This window comes from Juglans regia, chromosome 6, assembly GCF_001411555.2.
Source record: "Juglans regia cultivar Chandler chromosome 6, Walnut 2.0, whole genome shotgun sequence".
NCBI lineage: Eukaryota > Viridiplantae > Streptophyta > Magnoliopsida > Fagales > Juglandaceae > Juglans > Juglans regia.
In genome coordinates, this window is record NC_049906.1 from 3,199,452 (window position 1) to 3,225,659 (window position 26,208).

Below are 26,208 nucleotides of genomic sequence, written 5' to 3' on the forward strand. Positions count from 1 at the left end.
CAAAGATCCTGCTACAGCCATTCAAAAGTTCAAAAGTTCTTTGGTATCGTAGCCCACTCAAAAGTTCTTTGGTCTTATTTGATACTTTCAATGTTTCATGGTTCTTATGCTAGGAAAATATTGAATAAATTTCTAGTAATTGTGTGGTGATAATGGTTACTTTATCTCATAAAGAATACTTTGTCAATGTTTGGTTTCACAGTACTTTTTAAAATCTTTCAAAATTTTTATTAAATCAAACAAAGCTTCTTTGAATCTCAATGAAATTTCTATCTCAAATTTTGATCCAATTATTACTCAATCGTTATCCAAACATAAAAATCACTACTTACAAATTCCAAAATAAAAATACTCTTAAAAATTGTATTTAAAATTTTAAACAACTTTTCACAAACTCCAATGAAACACTTATTTTCAATATATATATATATATATTTACTCAAACTTTTCTCTCATTTTCCAAAATCCAATGTAAAAAATTCTTAAATATTCTTAACATTTTTCATACCCAAGCATGACCTTTATACTTGAAGTTTTGTTCTGTCTTCCTCCTAAATAGATGTTACCTCTTGTATATACTTTTGTGTACTTGAGATATGCCTATTGTTTATTTAATACAATTGTTTACTTATAAAAAAAATTGTGAGTTTTGGCCCAAATTAATGGAGAACTGAATTGATGAAGGTTTTTGTATCTTTACCTTTGGAAGTCAATTATCTTTTAACAAGCTACATAAATGATTAAAGCATAGTGAGGTGTGTGCAAGCTAGTACTTACACAAGAAGTATAGAAAAGGATACATCCAAGCTAGCAAAATTCCTCAAAATATATTAAATTGGAGATTTGGGAGCTGTTGTTAGCACTCATCCAAACATAGAGATTGGTGAAAATGATGGCTTTTACTGCTGAATTCGTCTTCCTATAGTCTTTAGGATTTTGGGCCTTATGTTCTTGCCCAATCCACCACATTTAGCACAAAGGAACCATCATCCAAACATCTGAATTTTTGTGACCATCATAAGGACATTGCATAGGCCAACAACTCCACCATCCTCTAGGGCATAATCCACTCAACACCACCATAAGCTCCTGGCCATCTCACAATGTAGTGGAAGATGATCAATATTTTTCCAGTCTTTCTTTCTCATACGACATCATCCCTATACTACAATATGCCTCCTATGCAGATTATAGGACCTCATTCCCTTTTTTTAAACTTTCGTTACCCTAATTTATCTCTTGATTTATAGAATTAGATAGTGTTGAAACACTTCTTAGCATGTCAATTATGAAAGCTCCTTAACTATAGGCGTAGAAGTCTAGAAAGGGGTAAAAACTTACAGTTACAGTAAAGTTTTTAAGCACGTTTCTTTTTCTGATCTTTTCTCGGATGTTGGGGTATGTTTGTATCCATGAGAACTAATGGCTAGTGAATTGTTATTTTCTAGATGTTGCTATGTTGCATTGATGTTGCTCAACGAAATAGACCCAGTTCACAAGCGTATTCATGTAGAAGCTACTATGTTACATATGCAATGTTTAGTTTCTACAATGAGGACATATGCTTATTCCCAGATGTATTGAGTTTCATTATGTCATTGGGTATGCCTTAAATTTGAATTAATATTTTTAGGTATGGCGAAAGCTTCAAGAGATTGGAACTAAGTTTGTGTCTCTTGCAAAGTGCCTTTCAGACATGTCAAGGACTGCCTATCATGAGCAGGTGAAACATACCAACTTTCAAAGATTGCTAAGCCAATCCAGTGCCTTGAGTTTTGGTTATATATATTTATTTCTAGTATTATCATTTACACTTCATACATTATGTAATGGTTTGATTTTAATTTTATCTCAACTCAATTTTTTTACTTTTGTGTCCAAGGTGAGAGGACGAATACACGCACAACACATATGAAGATGGTAAACATGAGGTAAGGGAGGTTCTAGGTATTATAGTATTACTATGTGCTTTATTCAATAGCATCAACATTAATATTAATATTAACATGTTGCATTTGGTTTTAGATGAATTTGGATTGATGTTTAAGCTACTACTATAGATAAATTTGGCTACATTTGGTTCTTTGAAGAAGATAAATTCAATAAAGCTTCTGGAAACTCCTGATGATGTCATGTTTTGAGCCGCCAAGGCAGAGTCTTATGTTTTTGTTTTTGTTTTCTTTCTTTTTTCCTTACGGTATATGTTAGACAGTATAAGAATGGTGGAATTCATCTCATTATATTTCATGTATTGTAGTGTCTGTATATATACATGAATGAAAGGAATACAAAAGGAATAAAGTTTGTTATATAACAGTAGAGAATAACAGAAAAATATTTCCTCTACCGTTCCTTTTTGGACTGCACTCTAGCCGTTTGTGAATTGTTCTCCTCTAGTATGGCTGATTGTGAAACATAGTTATATAGCTTAATACGCCCCCTCGAGTCCAAGACATTGAGACTCGACTAGAAACGAAGAAACTTGTCAGCTACAAGGGGTTTTGTTAATACATGAACAATTTGATATTTTGAGTTGATAAAGGAAACTTTGAAGGTGTTAGCAACCACTTTATCACGAACAAAATGATAATCAATGTCCATATGTTTTGTTCTTGAATGATATACTGGATTGACCGAGAGATATGTAGCTCCAAGATTATCACACCACAAAGTAGATGCTTGAGACAAAGAGACACCAAGCTCACAAAGCACAGTTTGCAACCAAATAACTTCAGCTGCAGATGAAGCAATTGATTTATATTCTGCATTAGTTTGAGGATCTAGAAACTATTTGTTATTTTTTAGAGCTCCAAGAGATAAGATGTTTGCCTAAATAAATGCAAAAAGACCAGTTGATCTACGGTCATCAGGACACCCACCCCAATCGGTATCTGAATAAGCTTGAAGATTAATACTAGACTTTGATGCAAAAAATAGTCCATCATTGATAGTAGATTTTAAGTATCTCAGAATACACTTCACAGCACTCCAATGGGATAATTTTGGAAAATGCATAAATTGACAAACCTTGTTGACAAAGAAGGATATATCGGGTCTAGTGATGGAGAGATACTGTAAACCACCTACAATGCTACGATATAGTGTAACATCCTCAAAGTCAGGGGCATCAAGTTTGGACCGTTTTAAAGAGGTAGCCATGGGGGATGACATGGGTTTTCATTAAGCATGAGACTACATGCAAGCAGATGTTTGATATACTTTTTCTGGGACAATACAATACCATCACTTGTGTAATAAACTTCAATGACGAGAAAGAAAGACAAGGGACCAAGGTCTTTGACAGGAAAGGCAATCCCTAAGTCATGAATCAAACTTGTAATGACAGACTGTTTTGAGGATGTAATGACTATATCATCAATATATATAAGTAGATAAATTTGAATGACATTATGATTAAGAACAAAAAGGGAAGGATCAACTCTTGAAGCAATAAAACCGTAGTCAAGGAGCCAAGAACTTAGCTGAGCAAACCATGCTCTTGGAGCTTGCTTAAGTCCATAGATAACTTTGTAGAGTTTGCAAACGTGAGTGGGCTGGGAGGTGTCAACAAAACCCTGTGGCTGCTGCATATAAACATCATTTGTTAGTAAGCCATGCAAAAAATCATTTTGGAAGTCAATTTGGCTCAAGGGCCAGTCTCGAGAAACTGTGATGGACAGTATTAATCGAATTGTAGATGGCTTCACTACAAGTCTAAAGGTATCACGAAAATCAACACCATGTTTTTGATGAAAACCTTTGGCAACTTAACGTGCCTTCCTCTTCTCAAAAGACCCATCAACAAGTGTTTTTGTACAAAAAGCCCAACGACAACCCAAAATATTTGTTTGAGGGGAAGGAGGTACCAGAATCCAAGTCTGATTTCGAACTAGAGCATCATACTCTTGAGAGATGGCAGCTTTATATTCGGTGTGCTTGACAGCTTTAGAGAAACTTGAGGGGTCCTCTGGAACACCTGCAAAAATGGTGAGACAATGGTGAGTGGGATACGGGGATGAGATGAATTGTTTTGGGCTTGAGTAATTATTGGAGAGCAAGGTGGAACAAGAAGAGGAACATAGGGATTTGAAGTAGGGGCAGAAGATGGTGCAAGAGAAGACATGGTAGACGTTCGGGAGGAAGGGGATGAAGTTATTTGTGAATTTCTTAGTTTGGTGAGGTAACGATTGGGCTTGGGCTGAGAGGAGGTGAGGGTGAGTTAGATGTAAGTGAGCTTGGGTGTGGGCCTAATATGGATGGATTTAAAATTGGTAAAGAGGCCTAATGAGAAACGGACGAGACAAGAGAAGTAACGGGCCGATTTCTGGAAAAAGGGAAGAAAAGTTCATTAAAAAGAACATCTCTAAAAATATACATCTTATTTGTTTTGAGATTTAATCATTTGTATCCTTTGTGGGTTGGACTATAACCTAAAAATATATATGAGTTGGATAAAAAATTCAATTTGTGAGGAGTGTATGGGCATAAGTTGGGCCAACACTCACATCCAAAAACTTTGAGAAATTTATAATCGGGATCCTGTTTATAAACCAAAGAGTAAGAAGATTTGTTTTGAAGAACTAGAATGGGTAAGAAATTAATTAAATATACTGTTGTTTCAAAGGCCTCGGCCCAGTAGGTAAGTAGAAGTGAGGAGTGGGCTAAAAGGGCAAGACACATTTCAACTATATGACGATACTTTCTTTCTATAAGGCCATTTTGTTGGTGTGTGTGAAGGAATGAAAAACGATGAGTAATACCAAATTGTTTGCATAAAATGGTGAGAGGTTTGACCTCACCACCACCATCCATTTGTAATGTAATTAGCTTGGTATTAAAAAGACGTTCAATAAATGGTAAAAAGGATGGGAAAATTGGAGATGCATCAGATTTTAATTTAATGGAAAAAATCCAAGTGAAACGGGTATAAGAGTCCACAAATGAAAGATATTATCTATAACCATTTTGTGAGACATAGTGGGTTGGGCCCCATAAATTAGCACATAACAAATCTAAAGGCTGAGTATAGTGGGCCTGTCTTGAAGAAAAAGAATGTTGATGACATTTTGCAAGTGGACATTCAGAACATTAAAAAACAGATTGTGTAGGGGAAAGGGGCAAGCACTTGGTGTGCAATATACGGGACACTAAATCCAATGAAGGATGCCCAAGCCTTTGGTGCCATTGATCAATGGAGGTTTGTTCACCAACATGGATAGATGGGGATGACAGAGAAGACACGTCTAAGGGAAAAATATAGAGTCCATCACAGGTTGGACCAATGAGGAGGAGTTTCCCCGTCTGTTTGTCCTTCACAGAAAAGTTGGTGGAATGAAATTCAAAATAACATGAATTATCAATGCAAAATTGAAGAACTGAAACAAGGTTTTTATTTATAGATGTAACATGTAACAGATTTTTGAGAAGAAAATTAGAAGAGTTAAGAGAAAGGAAGAGTCACTGAATGTTTGGATTGGAAGTCTCGTGCCATCACCTACTCGAATTGTCTCACCACCTGCATATGCTTCAGACGACAGATTCAAGTTAGAAAGATCATTAGTGAGGTGATGGGTACGTAGCTGCAGAATCGTGGTACCAAATCGATTCGGGAGATTGAGTTTGAGCCGTATAATTAAGGGTGTAAACTCAAACCGGAAAACTAGTCCGGACTGGACCAAACCGGACCGGTCCGGAACTGATTTCTAAAATGTAAAAACTGGCCGGTTCCAGTTCGGTTCCGGTTCCGGGATTTTTTAGACTAGATAGGTTGATTAAAAAAAATAAAAAATAATATTTTTATATATAAGTTTTATACAAAATATTTTTTATATATTACATATTAATATATATAAGTTTTATATATAATGTATAATTATAAATTTTTATGTGAAATTTTTATACATAATATATATAATTATATATATTCATATATGAAATAATTTCTTATTATAATTTAAAAATTATTACATAAAATGTTAATACTAAATCACTAAAAGTTTATAACTAACACTAATATATAACTTATAACTATACCAATAGTCTAATATTAATACTATTATATAGTCTAATATATTAATAAAAGTATGAAACAGTCTTTTTTTAATCATTTTTTTTATAAACAAATTTTTAATGACAAATTATAAAATTTACATTTTAAAAAAATAAAAAAATCAGACCGGACCGGACAGGAAATCGGTAAAATCGGAAGTACCGGTTTAGGAGGGTAACCGGTGCGTAATCGGTTTTGAAAAATACAAAACCGGTACATACTGGTTCGGTCCTAGATTTTATCCAAAACTGGATCGGACCGGACTAGTTACACCCCTATGTATAATTTGCAGAAAAAAAATTTGGGAGCTTCAAGTTGACATGAATGGTTGAAGCAATGACAACGTTGGAGTGCAACATGTCTTGCCTTATTGCTCACTTGACATGTGGGGCGTTGAGCATTGTATTGCTGAGAGGAGTTTGTGGCAAAGGGTGGTTTGCCACCATGTCCATTAAAGGAATATCGTCCTCTGCTGTGACCTTGTCGCCCACCTCTATAGAAGCCTCGACCATGTTGGTCTCATGTGGGGGAAGTAAAATCTGTAGATGGCTCAAAGGAGGAAGTAACAGCTTTGTTTGTGTGAAAAAGTCTATTTTCATGAAAGATGAGAAGTTGATAAAGTTCATGGGATGAGATGGGGTCAGCTCAGGTAGTGATTGAGGTGACAAAGGACTCATAAGGGGGTCCTAGTTCATTTAGTAGATAGGTGACAAGCTCCTTATTTGATAAAGGATTGCCAGTAGCCGCAAGAGAGTCAGCTAGAAGAAGAAGCTTGCCAAAATAATCTAAGATTGATCGCTCACCTCGTGTGAGGTTGGTGAGTTGAAAACGAACTTGAAATTATTTTGCCTGGGAATGAGAAGAAAACATAGAGGAAAGAGAGGTCCATAGTTGGTGTGCTATGGTAGAAGACAAAACATGTCCAAGAATAGATTATAAGAGGGATGAAAAAATGATGCTGAGTACAAGCTGGTTTGTATGTCGCTAAGAGTGAAAGGCTGGGTTTGGTTTTGGTGAAGAGCCATTAACAAAGGAGAATAAATCTTGACCTCGTAGGTAAGCAAAGGTTTGTACCTTCCATAGAAGGTAATTGTCAGTAGAAAGTTTTGTTGTAACGATGCGAGAGAAGGATGAGATAGCAGAGGAATGAAAAAAGGGAGGGGGAGGGGGGGGGGGGGGGGGGGGAGACGTGGACATGGCATAGGATCATAAGGACGATTAGTCAGTTGGCTCTGATGCCATGTCAAATAGTACAAGAATGGTGGAATTCATTTCATTACATTTCATGTATTGTAGTGTATGTATATTTACACGAATGAAAGGAATAAAGTTTGTTACATAACAGTAGATAATAATAGAAAATATTTCCTCTACGGTTCCTTTCTAGACTGAACTCCAGCTGTTTGTGAATTGCTTGCCTCTGGTATGGTTGATTGTGAAATAGAGTTATATAGCTTAATAGTGCAAATCTCTCAATTTTACTGATAAATCATGCATATTCTTCTCCTTTTTGACTTATATTCAAATCACTTCATCTGTACTATATGCATTCTGGATAATACATATTTTTAACTAGGATTTCACTGCAAAACAGTTTCTTCCCCAGGAATCAGACTCTCAGATTAAACCAATGCAAACAGAAGATTGTGGTGTGTTCAAAGTTTGCACTTGCAGGCAATGTGGAGGCAAGGTCGATGGAAGGAATTATTTATTATGTGATCTGTGTGAGGAGATGAACCATATCTCTTGCATTGAACCTGCCATCAAAGACAATAAAGTTTGAAGAGAATTTGGGTGCTATTGAGATTGACCTATAGAAAGCATGCATTTTTGGAGACGTAAAGTCAATGGTTTTTGACAAGTATTGATTTTAATTTTACTGTATCTTCTAATGGCAAGAATTTTATTTTTACTACATTTTTAATGTGTAGGTTGTATATTACTGGTCAGCAGAGCCAGAAACTATATATGTAGCTGATATGCTGAAATGAACAAAAATACGATATTAGCTAGGCCAAAAGTGATTGTTCTGAGAGCCACTGTTTGATTTGTTGCTTTGTATTTGTGTACATAAAAAGAAGAATCCCAAGAACAATTATTGATGATTGAAGTAGGGGATATGGTTCTTTTGTCACATTTGAGTCTGTTGTATTTGAAATCTTCAATATGCCTTGGGAGTTAGGATATTGGGTCATTGGATAATTTTTTGACTTTTTAAGTCTAATGTATATGACATTTAGGTTTACTCCTAAAATTTGGAGTTGTAATACTATTGTGATTGTATTATGTTACAATTGATTATGTCCCCTCTTCCTAAGCTATCAATCTTGTGCGAGTAAAATATGTAAAAAAAAAAAGGATTTTGCTTGGAAGAATGTATTTGTAATCTTTACACTTGTGGGCTGTCATGCAAACGTGTTTGTACCATTTCTTGCTTTGGGTAATCTTAAGTCGTATGAACAGCGATGAACTTTGATTGTTTCGACTCTCTTTGGACGAGACAAACCTCAATGGAAGGGGGCAGTGTGCTTCAAGGGAAATAAAATTTAAATGGAAGGGGAAAGCAGACGGGATTAACGCCGTCCTAGATGGGCATGGTGAAAAGGCCTATCTATACAAGGACAATAAGATACTCTCATCTTATTCTATCTCATCTCAATATTTAAATCTAGTAAAATTTGGGTTGATGCAGCTTGGGCTAGTTTGGATACATAAACCATCTTATCTTATTTCATCTTATCATTACAACCTTTTTAAATTTTCACACAAAATATAATAAACAATTCAATTTTTTCAAATCTCAAAACAATAATAATATTAAAAAATTAATATTCTAACAATATTTTATTCAATTCATTTAAAATTATATCATCTCGTCTCACTATCCAAATGAACCCTATTCAAATATATGCAGGATGCTTGAATGTATGTGCAGGAAACAGGGGAAAGTAGACGAGATTGATGCCGTCCAAGATGGGCATGGTGAAAAGGCCTATCTAAATAGGGGACAACAAGATACTCTCATCTCATTCTATCTCATCTCAATATCTAAACAATATAAACAAAAACACTTTTCAATTTTAAATATTTAATTTTTTTTATCTAATTATTACCTAATCATTAAAAATTTTCCAAACTTCTATACAAAACAATTTTTTAAAATTTTAAAATAAAAATCATATTTTACTATAACCTAGTTGAAAGATCTGAACTGAATTAATAAGTGATTTCTACATCCGGTAGGGGTGAAGACATGCACATTAATAAGATCATTCTTATTAGGGAAAATTGTCAACGCTGAAATTTGTACAAACTTTTGATTCTAAACATAAAAAAATTGACACGTTGAGCCTTTTTTTATTTTTTTCAATTTTCATTAATCGTGGAGAAATAAATATATGGACCAATGCTATGACGATATAAACATTATGATAGAACATAATAATTGGGTAGCCTTTGTTGTTAAATAGTAGTATGAAAATCATTATTCTTCTTTCTTAGACTTAATAATTGATTGATTATGTGTAGTACTCTTTCTTTCTTTTTTTTTTTTTTAGAGAAAGAGTTGGGGACACATGTCCAAGAGTCACCCCTCCCCAAATTATATTCATAACCCTTACTTATGGCGGGGAAATACCGTGGTAAAAACAAATCACTTGGGAGGTTACAAGATAGGAGTGAAAGAACACCCAAAATCCAAGTGTCAAAAATACCTTAAACTCTATAACCAAAACCCAACAATAGCAGCGGCAAAATCAGGACACTAAATCTGAGGCCACATGTCAAAATCAACAAACAAAATTAACCAAATCTAACATGTGGAAGGCCCATTTTGTCCTTCTTCAACATTCCTTTTAGTAAATGAGGCAGTAGTGAAAAGTCCTCCCATATCATACTATTACCTTCTGAACTCATCCGAGCAAAAAAATCCGCAAGAGCATTACCTTGTCTATACACATGAGAAATAGAATAGTTCAAAGTACCAAGAATAGCAAGAATTTCTTCCCAAAAATCTTCAAAATACCATAGACCACAATGAGATTTCTGCACCCACTGGAAAACAATCATAGAATCAAGCTCAATATCAACATTAACTAGATTCAGGCTTTTCACAATCCGCAATCCAAAAAGGAGCCCCATCCCTTCTGCACAATTATTAGAACTGAGGCCAATATGCTCCGCAAAGCCTCTAATCGAATTCCCACTATGATCTCTAATTACCCCACCATCACCCGAACGGCCCGGGTTGCCTAAAGAACTTCCATTCACATTCAGTTTCACACGACCTTGACAAGGTTGAAGCCACTTGACAATGGGCATAGGTTTTATTTTCGGAGGTTTAATAGGAATCCTGAGACTTTGTAAAATAACCTCATCATCATGAGCTATTGGGGATGTACCTGTTTTCAATTTTTCACCAACTCTTCCAATCCAGTACAAGATATCCCTCCAAATTGCACTGATTGAGCTGTTGAGACATTCCATGCGGCATTTGCATCTTTTAAGCCAAAGTCGCCAGGTGATAATCATAGGAATTAATCCCAAAAGTTGGCCAAATTGAGAATGCTTGGAAGCCTTACAGAACCACATGGAAATAGTGTTATGCCAATTTTGCCTAGGATTATAATTCTGGCCAACAAGCACAACAACTTTCTTCCATATCTCTCGAGCAAAATACCCACCTGCCAAAACATGGTTTTGATCTTCATAGCAACCATTCTCACAGCAATCACACTTGGAGACTATGGATATGCCCACCTTTCTTAGCCGATCATCAACACTTAAAGAAGAGTTGAAAGCCTTCCAAGTAATAACAGAAATATTATGGGGCAAAATAAAATTTCAAACCCATTGCAATCACTGTACCTTAGGAGATAGAACTCTCAGAATGTCCCATGTATTATGAGTAGAAAATTTACCGTAAGAATTACCTGTCCACACTAAGTTGTCTTCCCCTGCTTTAGCATTATACAGAGTGCGGAGAATGACAGCCACATGTCGCTCCCCAATTAATTGTTGAAGCAAAAAGATATCCCAACCTGAGTCCAGTCTACATTCCTTCACTCTAACATTTGGAAAATTAGAAATGTAAACTTTTTCACATAACGAGCCCTCCTAAAGCTAGTTGTCCCGCCAAAACGAAATATTTCCATCCTTTAGTTTCCATTTGGAGTTTTTTAGAACCTTTGGTGTGACGGCCCTACCCCCTCGTAAGGCAACGCGGGAATCATGATTTTGGGATGATGACAACACGGGTCACACATCCCAACGATAAGTGCCAAGTGTGTGTACATGCAGAAAGTGTACAATAAAAACGTAGCGGATTATTGTCGACTAAGTACCATAATTATTTAATGCAAATATTCAAAATAAATTGCCTTTAAAAAATTTATACAGTTATCCGTAAAATAAAGTAGAAAGCTGAATACATAGACAAAAGGGAAAAAATCCCATAATCCAAAAGCAACCACATGTCATTCCCTTCACGGAGCTGATCCCTCAGGCTCTTCATCCTCATCTGCATCAAAATCTACTGTACCATAAAATGGTACTGCAATTAAGTAATAATCCAAACAACCCACGAGATAAAAGTGCATTAATGCAACCAACATGCATGCATATGATGAAATATGCATCATACTCAAAATATCATTTCCCCCAAAATCAATGTTTTCCAACACACGCCAAAATCTCATTTTGGCCCAAAAATATAATCCTTCATTTTTCCAAAAAATGATTCACACAAAATCTAACTATTTATCGGACACTGTAGGCGGGAATCGCAGGTAGGACTATACCACCATCCCTACCGCGTGCACCGTAGGCGGGAATTACAGGCGGGACTCTGCCACCATCCCTGCTTACCACCATCCCTACTACGTGCACCGTTGGCGGGAATCACATAAGGGATTCTACCACCATCCCTACAGTTCATTTCCACACAATGAGTACCTATCAGAGCACTGTAGGTGAGAATCATGGGCATGACTATACCACCATCCCTGCTTTCCACCATCCCTATCGCGTGCACCGTAGGCGGGAATCACAGGCATGACTCTACCACAATCTCTGCTTACCACCATCCCTACTGCGTGCACCGTAGGCGGGAATCACAGGCGAGACTCTATCACCATCCCTGCTTACCACCATCCCTACAGTCTTTTTCCTTTCTCTCACATGAAAATCCAATTTTCAAATATACACATGAATATGAACGCAATTACACGAAAACTAATTTTCATTTAGAAACATGAGCATGCATGCAAATGCATTGTATATGACATAACAAAAATATTCAACAGCCAACAAAACCCAACATAATCCAATCACACAACTTCATCCTCCAATCCAACCAACCACCTTACTCCTCGGACTCAGTCCGGCACAACCAACCAATTCACAATAAATATGAGTTAGTGCAAAAATACATTTAAATCTCAAAAGTTCTTTACGAAAATAATTACAGTGCTATAATATACTTTTTGAAGGATCACGGAGATGCTAAAAGTGGCAGTACAACAACGTAACATTGCAAAATGCACTATGGTCGTGGGTCTCAAAAACCCAACTTTTGAACGGGGACAAACGAAGACTTGATATTACTAGGGAATGGCTTAGGGAGGTCGGTGAAGCTAATGGTGGCGATAGTTGGCCATGGGTGGCGGCGTGGACGGCAGTTGGAGGCCAAAAAGCTCAAATCGAAAATGGAGATGAATAGACTTCACTGGTGGTAGATTATGGCTGAGGTTGGGTGGTTTAGGTAGCTAGGGGGTAGTCGGGTGATGTGGTGAAGAGGTGGTGGCCAATGGTGGCGTGACGGCGGCGCACAAACACAAGGAATGTCGCGGCTTGAAGCCGTGCGTGGAGGAGATTGGTGGCACGGGAGGAGCTGGAAACTGGAGGGTATGGTTGCCAGCCGGAGGGGAAGAAAATGGAAGCGGCGGTGATGGCAATGGGTGGCGCACGACGGTGCTGTGGTGGACGGCGCACGGAAGGGGAGAAAGAGAGGGGCTCACGCATGGGAGAGAAGAGAGAGAGAGGAGAAAAAGAAAAGAAGAAAAGAAAAAGAGGAAAAGAAAAAAATGAAAAAAAAATGAGATCCAATCCTCACATCTTGGGTCACACAAATGATCCAACAAAAAATATTTCAAAATAGCAAGTTAAATAAAATAATTTAAACGGAGTGATTAAATGAAAATAAAAGAATAAAATCCAACGACAAACTATTTTAAAATAAAGAGCAATTTAAATAATGAACAATAATTAATAACGAGAAAACACATTAAATTAACAATTAAAAATCTTGAAATAATATTACGTAAATCATCTAAAATGTAAAACAAGAAAGCCCATAATCTTAGTAAATACAATAATTTACATAGTCAAAATATACGTAAATACGGGGTATCACATCCGGCATGCAAGACATAATACTTTTCCAAAATCTACTTCCTTTTGCCTGGTTGACAAGAGAAATATGATTATCTTTTATGTATTTGCCCCGAAAGAAATTCGACCACAGGAAACTCTCCTTAGTGACTTTCTAAGGAGTGAGTAAAGTTAAATCTTCTATTATTTTTTCCAAGAGGATATCTTTACATAGGAGAAGATCTGCTCTTAGTATTACCAGATTTGTTGAGGGTACTTTACCTTACAAGTATCTTGGCATGCACATTCCTATTATATCTGGAAGACTTAAGGCTATTCATCTGGATGATCTGGTGAGCAGGATTCGACGTCGAGTAGGGGGTTGGCAAAATAACTTCTTGTCTAATGGGGATCGGCTCTTACTTATTAAGCATATTCTTGCAAGTATTCCCATACATACCCCCTCTATTATTCATGCACCTTTGTCAGTTTTAACCATGATTCAAAAATGCATATCGAATTTTTTATGGGGTGCTCGGGAGGGCAAACCAGCACTTGTTTGCATCACATGCATGGTTTCCCCTTCGAGACAAAATTGAATGGGTCCAATCCATTGTAAACCTATTATTATTAATAAAGGAAGATAAAGTCAAGAGATAAGACAATGAATAGATAAACCAAAAGCAGTTGGCTCAGACTCCTAAAATGAAAATGTTTCACAAGACAAGTTTGACTCAATCACTCTAAGAAAGAAAATAGATCTCTATAAAAGGAGGAGATCTCTACAAATGAAGGGGATTCTCCACAAGCTTTCTACATACAAACTCTATCATATATAGCGACTCTACCATATCTCTCTCAAGGGAGGCATCGTCTTCAACTTCTTGAAATCCTAGATTTCTCCAGTGTATTGAACGATATATGAGGCCATGTGAAATTGTAAAATTATCTATTATAGTAGATTTTGCCACCAAACAACCCGTGGGCGTAAGCTTTTATGTCGAACCACGTAAATATCTATCTCTAATCTCTTTATTTATTTTTATTTGGTCATTTATTATTATTTTATGAATGAACGTGAATAGCACTGTATCGACGCCCGAATTACCATCTTGGGTTAGGAATAATTTCTTCCTCCATTTCTTTCTGTTATGTGAATTTAGACATTAACAATCGGTTTTGTCGATAAGTACTTGTAGGGGCCTAGCTAGATAGAGGAGGTGTAACTGGCATGGAATTAGTGTATATATAGCAATATTATAAGAACCGCGAATAATTCTATTTGAAAACTTTTACGTCATACACCATTTAGATGACAATTTGATTTGAAAAATAAATTTTAAAATTGTACCACATTGTTTTGTTTTGTTATTATACAAAACGTTGTTCACATTTGAAAAATAAAAGATGCTTAACCACGTTACCAGCAAAACCTTCTTATTAAAAATATAAAAGCACCAAGTACAGTTGACACCAGCACAATATTTTGAAAAGATATATCAATCTTTCCTTCAAACCATATATGTAGAGATTAAAGATCACAAGCAAAACGTCATTCTTAATTTATGGGAACGCTGTGCAAGACGAGAGTCTCAACTGTGAGACCTGGCCCAAGTCCAAGCAGAACTCCCCATTCCAACCCTTCACCAGTTGTTGCATTTCCTTCTTCCACAGACTTCTTCCTCATCTCATCGAGTACAAATAGCACGCAAAGGGCCGGTCATGTTCCCATACTCACTTAGCACATGCCTACTTGCTCTGAGTTTTTCCTCATTTAGATCTAGCTTTTCTTGGATCCTGTTAAGAATGGCAGGGCCACCTGGATGAACTACAAAAAACAAGGAGTTCCAATCACTTATACCAATTGGGTTAAATGTTTCGACCAAGCAATTGTTAATGTAGTCACCAACAGACTTGGGAACATTTTCAGATAAATAGTAGGTGAGGCCCATTTCACGCACAGTTCCTATAATTCCACTCTCAGTGTCGGGGATAATCGATTGCCTGGCCGACACTAGCTCAAAGAGTGGATGCTCAATTGAGGTGTTGGGATTGGCACCGATGATTACTGCCGCTGCACCATCTGTGAAAAGTGCTTGGCCTATCAAGATGCATGTCTATGTGGGTTTCGCAGGGTGCATGAAAAAGAACAGTCATGATGTCGGAACACACGACAAGAATACGTGCGCCTACATTGTTTTCGGCTAGATCCTTGGCAATGCGAAGGCCAGTCCCACCTGCATAACAAGCTTGATGGGAGATCATGTATCTGTTTATGGATAAATTAAGGCCGATGAGCTTAGTGAGCTGAAAGTCTGCACCAGGCATGTCGATGCTCGAGGAGCTGCAGAATACAAGGTGTGTTATCTTTGAGATGGGTTGGCCCCACTCTTCGATAGCCTTCAATGCTGCTTCCTTTCCGAGCTTGGGTACCTCTGAAACCAGCATATTTTGACGTGCATCTAAAGATGGGGCCTTATACTTACACATATTCGAGTGCGCCTTCAGAATCTTCTCAGTAAGATGACAATAACGTTTTCTTATCGTCGTTCTGTCACCTGATTGTGAGATTTTACATTCAACAAAAATACTAGTTTTAGAGAGTACTAGTACTATAAACAACATTATGAAGCTGTGAGTTGAAGTGTTTGATCATTTGTTAGTTCATGAGAGAATATCGATATTATTTCTATGTTTCATGCATGCATGCATGCTTTATTAGTGCTTGAATTTACCAAAAAAAAGTAAAGACTTAGGGTCTGAGAACACCTACAAATACGCTTAAACTTGTCCTTTAGTTCTGTCATGTGCTCACTCTCTGTCACACGGAAGTAGAAATCAGGGTAGTCTTTTTGGTGGATACAGTTTTTCGGATTGGCTGTACCAATGGCCATTATTGTGGCTGGACCCCGTGCTCGCGGTGCCTCGCGCATTTCTTCAACTGCAGCCATGAATATTGGCGATTGCTTCCATCCGTTTGTGTTATCTTAATTTTGGCCTATCTCTTAAACATAAGACCGAAGATATAACTATGGAAACCTTGATCTTTGCTATTAGAATTCAAGAACAACACTTGGAAAATGATCTCATCCCACCATTAATTTCTGATTTTCAATCTAAAGCAAATATTATAGAAGGCCATAAAACTCATAAGAATCCACTACATCAGAAGTCCAAATTCAATAAGGGTAAAACTAATTATGGGAATAATTTGAAACCAAAGTCCTATATTAAAGTCCTATATTAACAAAGATGATAAAAGACTCATTTGTTTTAACTGTAACAAACCGGGTCATTTGGCCAAATATTGTCGCTATAAGAAGAGGAAATATCAAGGCAATGAACAACCAAGATCGCCTAACCCATAGGCTTATATGGTGCTTTCTGGGACCAACTCTGTTGGAACCTATGAACTGTATGTAACCATAAGTCTCCAAGTTTATCTGGCTTGTAGTGCTACTGATTGGATAGTAGACACAAGAGCCAATGTACATGTTACTTCTAACCGTAAAATTTTTTCAACATATCAGAATACAAGCGGCATGAAAGTGACGATGAGTAACTCCACATATGTACAAGTATTTGGAGTAAGAAAAATTGTACTCAAATTAACATCTGGAAATACTCTTCCTTTAGAAGAAATATTTTACGTACCAGAGGCAAGGAGAAACCTAATTAGTGGATCTTTACTCAATGTGGCAGGCTATATATAAGGACGGAGAATACTCTGGATTCCGCTCATTCATCTTTATTTTTTTTTGAATAAATATAGATAGAAGTCATCATTAAAAACATTCATTTTACACAGATCATATGGCATCATCTAGACCACACATCTCTCCAAGTAAGTGTTGGAAATAATCAACTAAAAGTAACCACGCAGTGAGTGCAAAGTGTGCACTGCTATAATAACTTCTCTCTAGTATTACTCTTTTTTTTTCGGTTGACTTGGTCCTTACACGTTGCATATCTTTTAATTTTTTTAATCTCACGTTACTTCCTATCTACTTGGTCTCATTCTCTTCTCATTAAACACGTCATTTAAATTGTTTTTTGAAACACATCTCCCCAACTTCGTCTCCTTCTCTCCAGCCCCATCGCCCATCAACTTTGCCCCCAGCCACATCCAATTCGCCATCCCAACCCCACGAGTTCATCTCCCCTCTCCCCCATCTCTGACGAAATCTTCAAAGTAAATTTATTTATTTATTTATTTTTATCTCAGTTTCTCCTGCACCCACCGACCGATCTCTACAATTTTTTTTTTTTTTTGTTCTCTGGAATTCTTTTGGTCTTCTGAGCTATGGAAATTTTTTTTTACCTCAATTTCCCCTGCTAACCTCTTTTTAACTATGGGCATTTTTAGTCATCTTGAAGTTCATGATGGTTGCCTGAGAAAGGAAAGATATGAGATATTTTGGTGGATACAGAACATAAAAATAGTGGTTGGATAATAGAAATACTGAATAACACACTTCAATTGGGGCTAGAGAAAGACCATAGAACAATTTGTGATTTTCACATACCCTGCACATTTCTATCTTGACTGCATATACACAAACAATTTAACTGTATGATAGCTGCTCCTGCACTAACCCAACTGGCATATGCACAAACACCGTATCACAATATATGTTGGGCATCCACCGGATTGTTCATGCCCCATTTAGATGGGGTATACCACTGAATGACTTGAACCTAAATCATCATTGGGTATCATCATTGTATGCATATATATGTTGGGCATCATTATAGCAACCATGATTGCAACCATGACTGAAATGTTCTCGAAATGGGAGCTTGTACGTAGTTGCTTTATTCAATCAATACATGCAGTCCAGTTGAAGTTGCACTGGCGCCCAGCAATTGCCAAGGCTTTGTATTTCCACAAAATACATCACATAACTGTCCATGCACATGTACTTTTAGCATGTGTTGCAACCACTAAAGTCAAAATTTTAGAATCTATCATCTAATTACTACATTAATGTATATTTACAATAAACAAAAGAGTATGAGTACTAAACAGTTAATTCCCTTCAAAAGGTATGGATGGAGATGTAGATGTGGATGTAGATCTATTTTTCATTTTCTTGTAAACTTCCTCATGAAGAATTTGAAAATATTCTAGTTGCATTGCATTCATGCCAACAAAATCTAATTTCATGATCTCTATATCCATCTTCTTATTCTTAAGTGCAATTAATGACATTCAATCGCTCTCGGCCTTGGTGACGACTTCTCTCATCTCCACCTGCATGCACACGGTTCTATCATCGATCATGCGACTTAACGCTTTATTAAACTCAGCATCTTCACCTTCTCTGGGCTTTATACCCAAATGATCCTAGCACGTGGGCAGAAACTCAAAACTAACAAAATGGACAGATACATGTAAACATAGCTCAAGCAAATAAAAACCCACATGCATAGAATCAATATTCATAGTGAAGTACCTAATTTTAAAGCATTGTGATGATGATATGATATAGTAAATGAAGAAAAATAATTGTGGAGATAAAGACTTCATAATATTTGAGCTTCAACATACCCTTTTGGATGCTAGCTACAATAGATGGCCAAAAACTTTTAGCGAGCCCCATTTGTTCGGATTATCTATGCAACTGAAAGTGATGTAAATAATATACTATTGATTTAAGGGCTTGCTTATTATGCGACTGCAATTATAGCAACTTCGAAAGTCCTATCAGTGTTACTCTTCATAGCAAAAGTTTCTATCTAAATCATTTCTTAATCTTAATTTTTATTTTCTTCTCAATTGGGTCGAGCTACGGAGTGATCACAGAGAGATAACAGAGAAAATAAATCAGAACATACAAGTTTTGCATTCAGCAACGCTTCCTTCTAAGTCTTCACCCCTAAAAGAGCAAGGCAACTAGATGAAATAAATGTCATTTTATATGGCTACAACCACATTGGCATTTCAAGATCAAGGGTATTGACTGAAATCGTCACCCTTCCCAATAACAAAAACAAAATAAAATCAAACAATCACAAATCCATTGTAGGCTGTGAAGATTGGGGGGAGAGAGAGAGAGGGAGAGAGAGAGGTTGTGATTTCTCGGTATAAAGGATCACGGCCTACATAGTGTGGTAGTGTGCACTTGGGGCTGTCAATGGAGGGCAAGTCATATCCAAAAACATCCAAATCCAATAAGAAACAGTAACAACTCATGTAAAATCAAAATCCACTACTATGAAAGGAGGCAAATAGAGAAATCAGAGGATAATGAATTGAAAGCAGGGGCAGAAGGACCAATGATTCTGCTAGAGAAAGAGGGGTTTACCTACTTTTGAGTCAACTCGGCAATTTTCTGTCCTTGGAGTTGGAGTGCGGTGGTGCAGTGGTGTGGTGGCAATGTTGCCAACGAGACTTAGGTTGGTGGTACAGTGGTGATGCAGCAGCGGGGCTCCTTGGTCGAACAAAGGTCGTGTGCAGAAGGAAGAGAGTTTCTGGTTTTTTGAGAGGGAAATAAACGGAATGATATTTGGGATAGGAAATGTGGATAGAAGAGAGAGAATGTGCCAAAAGTAATAATAAAAAAATATTTGATTCATCTACTGTATACATCAAATTTGACTTTTGTTTTAGATATACTGTAGCAAAAATTAACTTTCAAATGTTTTGCCTAATCAAATGTGGGCTGAATTTTATCCCAATAGCTCTCAACATCTATTTTTTTGGCATTTGGCTAATTCATTGAAACTGCTCTTATGCCTGATTTTCTTCTCTGCATTTCTTTCTTGTAAGAATAATGTGCTTAATAAGAAACTAATGTTTCTCTTTACAGTAGTCTTCTTTATTTATTTATGTACCACGTTTATTTGTGATCTCGTGGGTGGTCTGACATGCATGCAAAACGAATCCATTGTTCAATTTCAGGCACCTACGGCAGTATCCGTTATCTTGACAGGAATTCCTTCAAAATTGGGAACCCAAGGGTTATATATACTGTACCTCTCGTTCTAAACATGCAAGTTTATAAGATGATGTTACAGGCCAGGGATGTTCAACCTGTTTGAGCCAGGCGCAATATATCTAGTTATATACTTGATCAACTTGAATTGACAGTTTGAATCTAATTATGACCAACTCTAACACTAATATTAATTCATATCGGATTTGCAGATTGTGTCAAGGACGATCAATTACAAACCGTCATAATAAATTCGAAAAATAAAGCATGCCACTTTGCAAGGCCTACTAATATATCTCAAACCAAAATGCATGGGTTCAGTGGCAATTACGTACGTGAAGGCTGTTCAGATTATAGTAATTAGCTACATATAATACTTAGTAGGGAGAATGAATTGATGGTTCATCTCTTGGAAACTCAGGCCCTGTTGGTTGCGGAGGTGTTTTGAGACGTGACTGTGGAGACTTTATATTTGATACTTTTTCTCTTCACTTAAGAGTGGAAAACAATATATTTGCTAAAGTAATGACATCGAAGCAAGGACTACTATATTGTTTCCAGCTTGGGTTTAATGATGTCATTTTTTAGTTTGATTCTTCAGATTTGATCTAATCAAAGTTTTTCTCTACATTGGAAATTATTGGAGATTTGGGATGACAGAATTACTTTTAGTCAGTGATCTTTATCTTTTTCTATGTAGCATACTTAAAGAGAAAGTAATTGGTCTGTTGCTCATGACCAGCTAGCAAAAGTTGGGGCTAAAAGTTTGACCAAAGCTTTCTTTCTATCTTCTCATTTGCCTGGGTCAAGATGGGGAGAATTCATCAATGAAATGAAGTAGTTAAAACAGTCTGGATTAAAAAATTGGACATCAAGAAAAGTAATAAAATCGCTTGCCATGATCAAAGACAAATTAAGTGTCACTCATTTGTAGCGAAGCTGCCTAACACCTCACTCTACTGCCCAATTGCAAATGTTGAAATGATCATTTAGGTCATTAATATATACTTGGGTTTGCCAAAAATATATTACACTTATGGCAGGCACTATAATTAGGTGAGCAGATAGTGTTACTCCCTATTCCCGAGGTGAACCCTATAACCTGAAATCCATATATAATAATAAGAATTTAAATACAAAAATTCATCCAAAAATCAAATGTCTCAAGAATCTTCCAACTAAAATAAATTAAACAATGGAAAAAAATTTTCTTGACCCATACAAGTCCACTTATGCCACCTAACACTTATCTCTTATTTTATTTTATAATTCTGTCACTTGCAATCTAGCTATTCCAACCGTTACAACTATCAAAGTCATTTGCAAAAACATTTGTGGATGAAGGGGTGAGTCCACTGATTCAGTAGCAACAAACTTATACTAATGTGCAAACATACTCCAGTAGTTATAGAATGTAGATATAAATCATTGTTTTGTCACCAAGGTCATGCACTCAAAATAGAGCCCATATTTACCCCTGTGGCAGGGTTATGCATTCTGCAGAGAGCTAAACAGAACATAAATCATCATGTCACTAAAACGATTGCACTCAGAATAGACCCACTACTATAGCTCGTGGCAGGCCGTAACCAAAGCATAACAAAATCTTATGTCTCTAGATTTTTTAGAAGCAATATCTATCATAACAGAGTACTGAGCAAATAAATATCAAATAATCAGATCAAATATTTCAGACTTCATATTCGCATTTTAAAGTTTTATGTAATAGATAAACAGAGTATAAAAATTAGTTATGTCTACACCAATCATGATATATAAATACTTTTGAGTTTTAAATAACTACTTGGACCTAATACCAATTTAAAAGGGGTTCACTTGATCGATAAAATATTTAATGGGCTTTAATCCAATTATTGAGCCCAATAAAATAATTAATCCGGCCCTTAGCATATTAAAAAGCATCCACTAAACCTTAACAACCTTAAAATAATCTTTTAATCTATCGAACTAATTAAAATCTCCCAATCAACCTTAGAAATAATAATTCGTACACTTATCCAATATAGCTTATATATTAAACATAATATAGGCCCAATAAAATTATTCTTATCCCATTCCTTAAAATATTTAATCAGAGTGTTACATATAGATTCATATAAAAATCGTTCCGTATTGACAAGAACTTGTATGAAAATAAGATGATGAACAAGCATACAAATATTTCAGTGGGACAATCTTCCTTAAAGCCATGATTACTGCCTATTCATTAAGTTCAAAACATTCAACTTTATAAATGAGAAATACGCCGAGCAAAGTTAGATGCATATGCAAGCAAAAAATTAAGTAATATTGATAAGAGCTTAAACTGAAAGATATATACTAGATCACTCATGGATCTTATTTCATCTAACAATGTCATAAGAACCAGTTTATTAATTAATTTATTTTAAGTTTGGCATTGAAAAATAACAATGATTAATTAACAAGCATTGATATTCTTCACAGGGATACTATGCAACACAATAGCCTCCACAGTGAGACCTGGCCCAAATCCAAAGAGAACTCCCCACTCTAACCCATCACCCGTCGTGGCCTTTCCTTCCTCCATAGATTTCTCTCTCATCTTATCAAGGATGAAAAGCACGCATGGGCTCGCCATGTTCCCATACTCCCTCAGCACATGCCTGCTTGTCTTGAGTTTTTCCTCGTTCAAACCGAGGTTTTCTTGGATTTTGTGAAGAATCAAGGGGCCACCTGGATGAACTATGAAAAACAAGGAGTTCCAATCACTAATACCAATGGAGCTAAATGCTTCGATCATGCAATTCTCGATGTTGTTTCCTATAAACTCGGCCAAATTCGTCGATAAATGATATGTCATGCCCATTTCGCGTAGTTTTCCCACAACTCCATCCTCTGTATCAGGGATAATGGACTGCGTCGCCCATATCAATTCGAACAATGGATGCTCAGTCAAGGTATCGGGGCTGGCGCCGACGATGGCGGCCGCCGCACCATCTGAGAAAATTGCTTGGCCTATCAAAATATCTAGGTGGGACTCGGATGGTCCATGAAAAGACATGGTCATGTTCTCCGAGCACACCACAAGTACACGTGCAGATGCGTTGTTCTCCGCAAGATCCTTTGCGAGGCGAAGGGCAGTCCCGCCGGCATAACAGCCTTGTTGATAGATCATGCATCTGTTCACCGATGGATTAAGGCCAAGGAGCTTGATGAGTTGAAAGTCCGCCCCTGGCATGTCAAAACCCGTCATTGTGCAGAAAACAAGGTGCGTAATCTTGGAGATGGGTTGGCCCCATTCTTTGATAGCCTTCAAAGCTGCCTCCCCACCAATCTTGGTTACATCAGCAACCCCCACATCCTGACGTAAATTCAAAGATGGTGCCTTATAGTTGCCAATGTTTGGGTTTGCCTTTAGAATCTCCTCAGTAAGGTGGAAGAAACGTTTTCTTATCATTGATTTCTCACCTGTAAAAAATGAAAAGAAACGTTAATATGGAGCTAGCTGTTTGCTGCCATGCTTTGTTGTGCATGCGATGGATATGAATGTTTACATATGCGTTTAAACTTGTGTTTTAATTCAGTCATGTGATCGCTGTTGGTGGCGCCGAAGTAGAAGTTTGGATAGTCACTTTGGTAGATACAGTTTGGCGGATTCGCAGAGCCAATTGCCAATATAGTGGCTGGACCTTTTGCTCGTTGTGCCTCTCGGATTTTTTCTACTGAAGCCATAAGTAATTGCCTCCGCTAAACCTGAGCAGCTTGTTCGCAACTTTAGTTGCAAAAGGAGAGCTAAATCATGTGACAATCGATAATTGTGCATGAAAGTTAAGACCACCTAGGGTGCATGCCTTCTTTTTATAGATCACATGCCGGTCATTTTATTACGAGACTCGTCATTTTAATTCTCACCATCTTATCATCATCTATTAGATAGACAAATCAAGTCATACAACTAGGGCCACATGTTTCTCTTTTGGGCTGCAAAGCGTACGTAAGCCACTTCTCCTATAATAAGGAAAAATTTTTGCATCTGCCTACACCGGCACACATTCAATGCATTGAGTGTAAAACAAAAAAAAAAAAAAATATATGTAAAGTGTGTGCTGAGTGTAGGCATATGCATAGTAAATCCCCTAATAATGCCATTTATGCACCGACACATGCATACAAAAGACAAACTACAGCATGGAAAAGACGAGACGAGTACGTACGTGATTTTAGAAGTTATATGTCAGATTTTGTCGAATCAAGTGGCAAAAACTAGTGATTCTTAATATTTTATTAATAGTTATTATTTTGTATATACTTTTTATTTTTATTTATTATTATTTAATATTTTATTATTTTTTTTATTGTTATTCATAAAATCTTTAAAATTACTTCACTACACAGACACAACTTAAAATAATCCGTCCACGAACGTGTTGTCCCGATAAATGAGTTCCCACAAATATTTTTTTTATTTTTTATTTAGTAATTAAAGAAATATTTTTAAATGGTGTTATAATTTTTTTTTAAAAATCTGTAAGATATAAAAAAATCAGAAAAAAACCAGGAAAAATAAAACTAAAATAATCTTACTGTACCCATCCTCGAACTTCAATCGGTGTAACACTGTTGATTTCATTTTTCCCACGCAAAGAGTTGTGGTCCTGAAAAGCATTTATTTTTCTCTATCTACCTTTATTATTTTTAAAAAATTTATACAATTTTTTATTATTCACATAATCTCCACGCACCATATTTTTTTTAATTTTTATTATTTTATTATTTTATCAAATATTTAATATATGAATAATGAATAAAAAAACTGAATTAGTTTAAAAAGAATAAACTCAAAAAAAATTTTAAAATTTTAAAAAAATGTAATGTGTGAAGAATGAGAGGTTGTGTAATATTGCTCTATTATTTTATCGTGTTTACAAAAAATAAGGCTCAATATCCAACCAGCTAGTTATATATCTACTATATATAAGAGATTGATAATGGTACGGATCTCGCTCATTCATCCGATTTATCTTTTTATTTGATGTGGTCCTTACACGTGGTATATTTTTTTAATCCCACGTTGCTTTCTAGCCCATCAACTTGGTCTCCTTCTCTTCTCATTAGACATGTCATTTAGGTTGCTTTTGGATGTTGAAGTGAGTTGAGTTGAGTTGAGTTGAGATGATAAAATACTGTTAGAATATTATTTTTTAATATTATTATTATTTTAGAATTTGTAAAAGTTAAATTGTTTATTATATTTTATGTTGGGATTTGAAAAAGTTGTAATGATGAGTTGAGATGAGTTTGTCATCCAAACGTTTGGTTCCTTAAATACTCTCAACTCATCTTAACTCATCATAACAACTTTTTCAAATCTCAATATAAAATATAATAAACAATTCAATTTTTTCAAATCTCAAAATAATAATAATATTAAAAAATAATATTCTAACAATATTTTATCATCTCAACTCAACTCAACTCAACTCACTTCAACATCCAAACACAACCTTAATGTTTTTTTTTTGAAGCACATCCCCCCAACTTCGTCTCCTTCTCTCCAGCCTCATCGCCCATCAACTTTGCCCCCTCAACTCCATCCAGTTCGCTGTCCTAGTCGAACGAGTTCATCTCCCCTCTCCTCCATCTCTGGTGGAATCTTCAAGGTAAATTTATTTATTTATTTTTACCTCAATTTCTCCTGCACCCACCAGTCGATCTATGATTTTTTTTTTTTTTTGTTTCTCTGGAATTCTTTTGGTCTTATGAGCTATGGAATTTTTTTTTTTTTACCTCAATTTCCCCTGCAAACTTCTTTTAACTATGGGAATTTTTAGTCATCTTGAAGTTCATGATGATTTCCCGAGAATGGAAAGA

At 36.2% G+C, this 26,208-nt stretch overlaps 2 protein-coding genes and 1 pseudogene across 2 annotated transcripts in view; all 3 read right to left on the minus strand.

Moving 5' to 3' along the window:
* The window catches only part of LOC108990529 (wall-associated receptor kinase 2-like), a 329,567-nt gene that overhangs the window by 302,399 nt on the left and 960 nt on the right, over positions 1-26,208 (minus strand). The gene's annotated exons all lie outside the window — the stretch shown is intronic.
* On the minus strand, positions 14,976-16,368 carry LOC108981065 (annotated as a pseudogene).
* Positions 22,796-24,133, minus strand: LOC108981066 (chalcone synthase-like). Its single transcript, XM_018952137.2, has 2 exons — positions 23,892-24,133; positions 22,796-23,805 (listed from the first exon to the last, which is right to left on the minus strand). Exons 1-2 carry the CDS (start codon positions 24,067-24,069, stop codon positions 22,796-22,798), a joined length of 1,188 nt encoding a protein of 395 aa, XP_018807682.1. The 5' UTR covers positions 24,070-24,133.

What these genes read in the sequence shown, in the direction of transcription:
- LOC108981066 (XM_018952137.2), bottom strand. Translation starts at nt 24,069, where the DNA reads ATGGCTTCAGTAGAAAAAATCCGAGAGGCACAACGAGCAAAAGGTCCA. An exon ending in ACACAAGTTTAAACGCATAT is followed by an intron (nt 23,806 to 23,891) that starts GTAAACATTCAT and finishes CATTTTTTACAG; the next exon opens with GTGAGAAATCAATGATAAGA.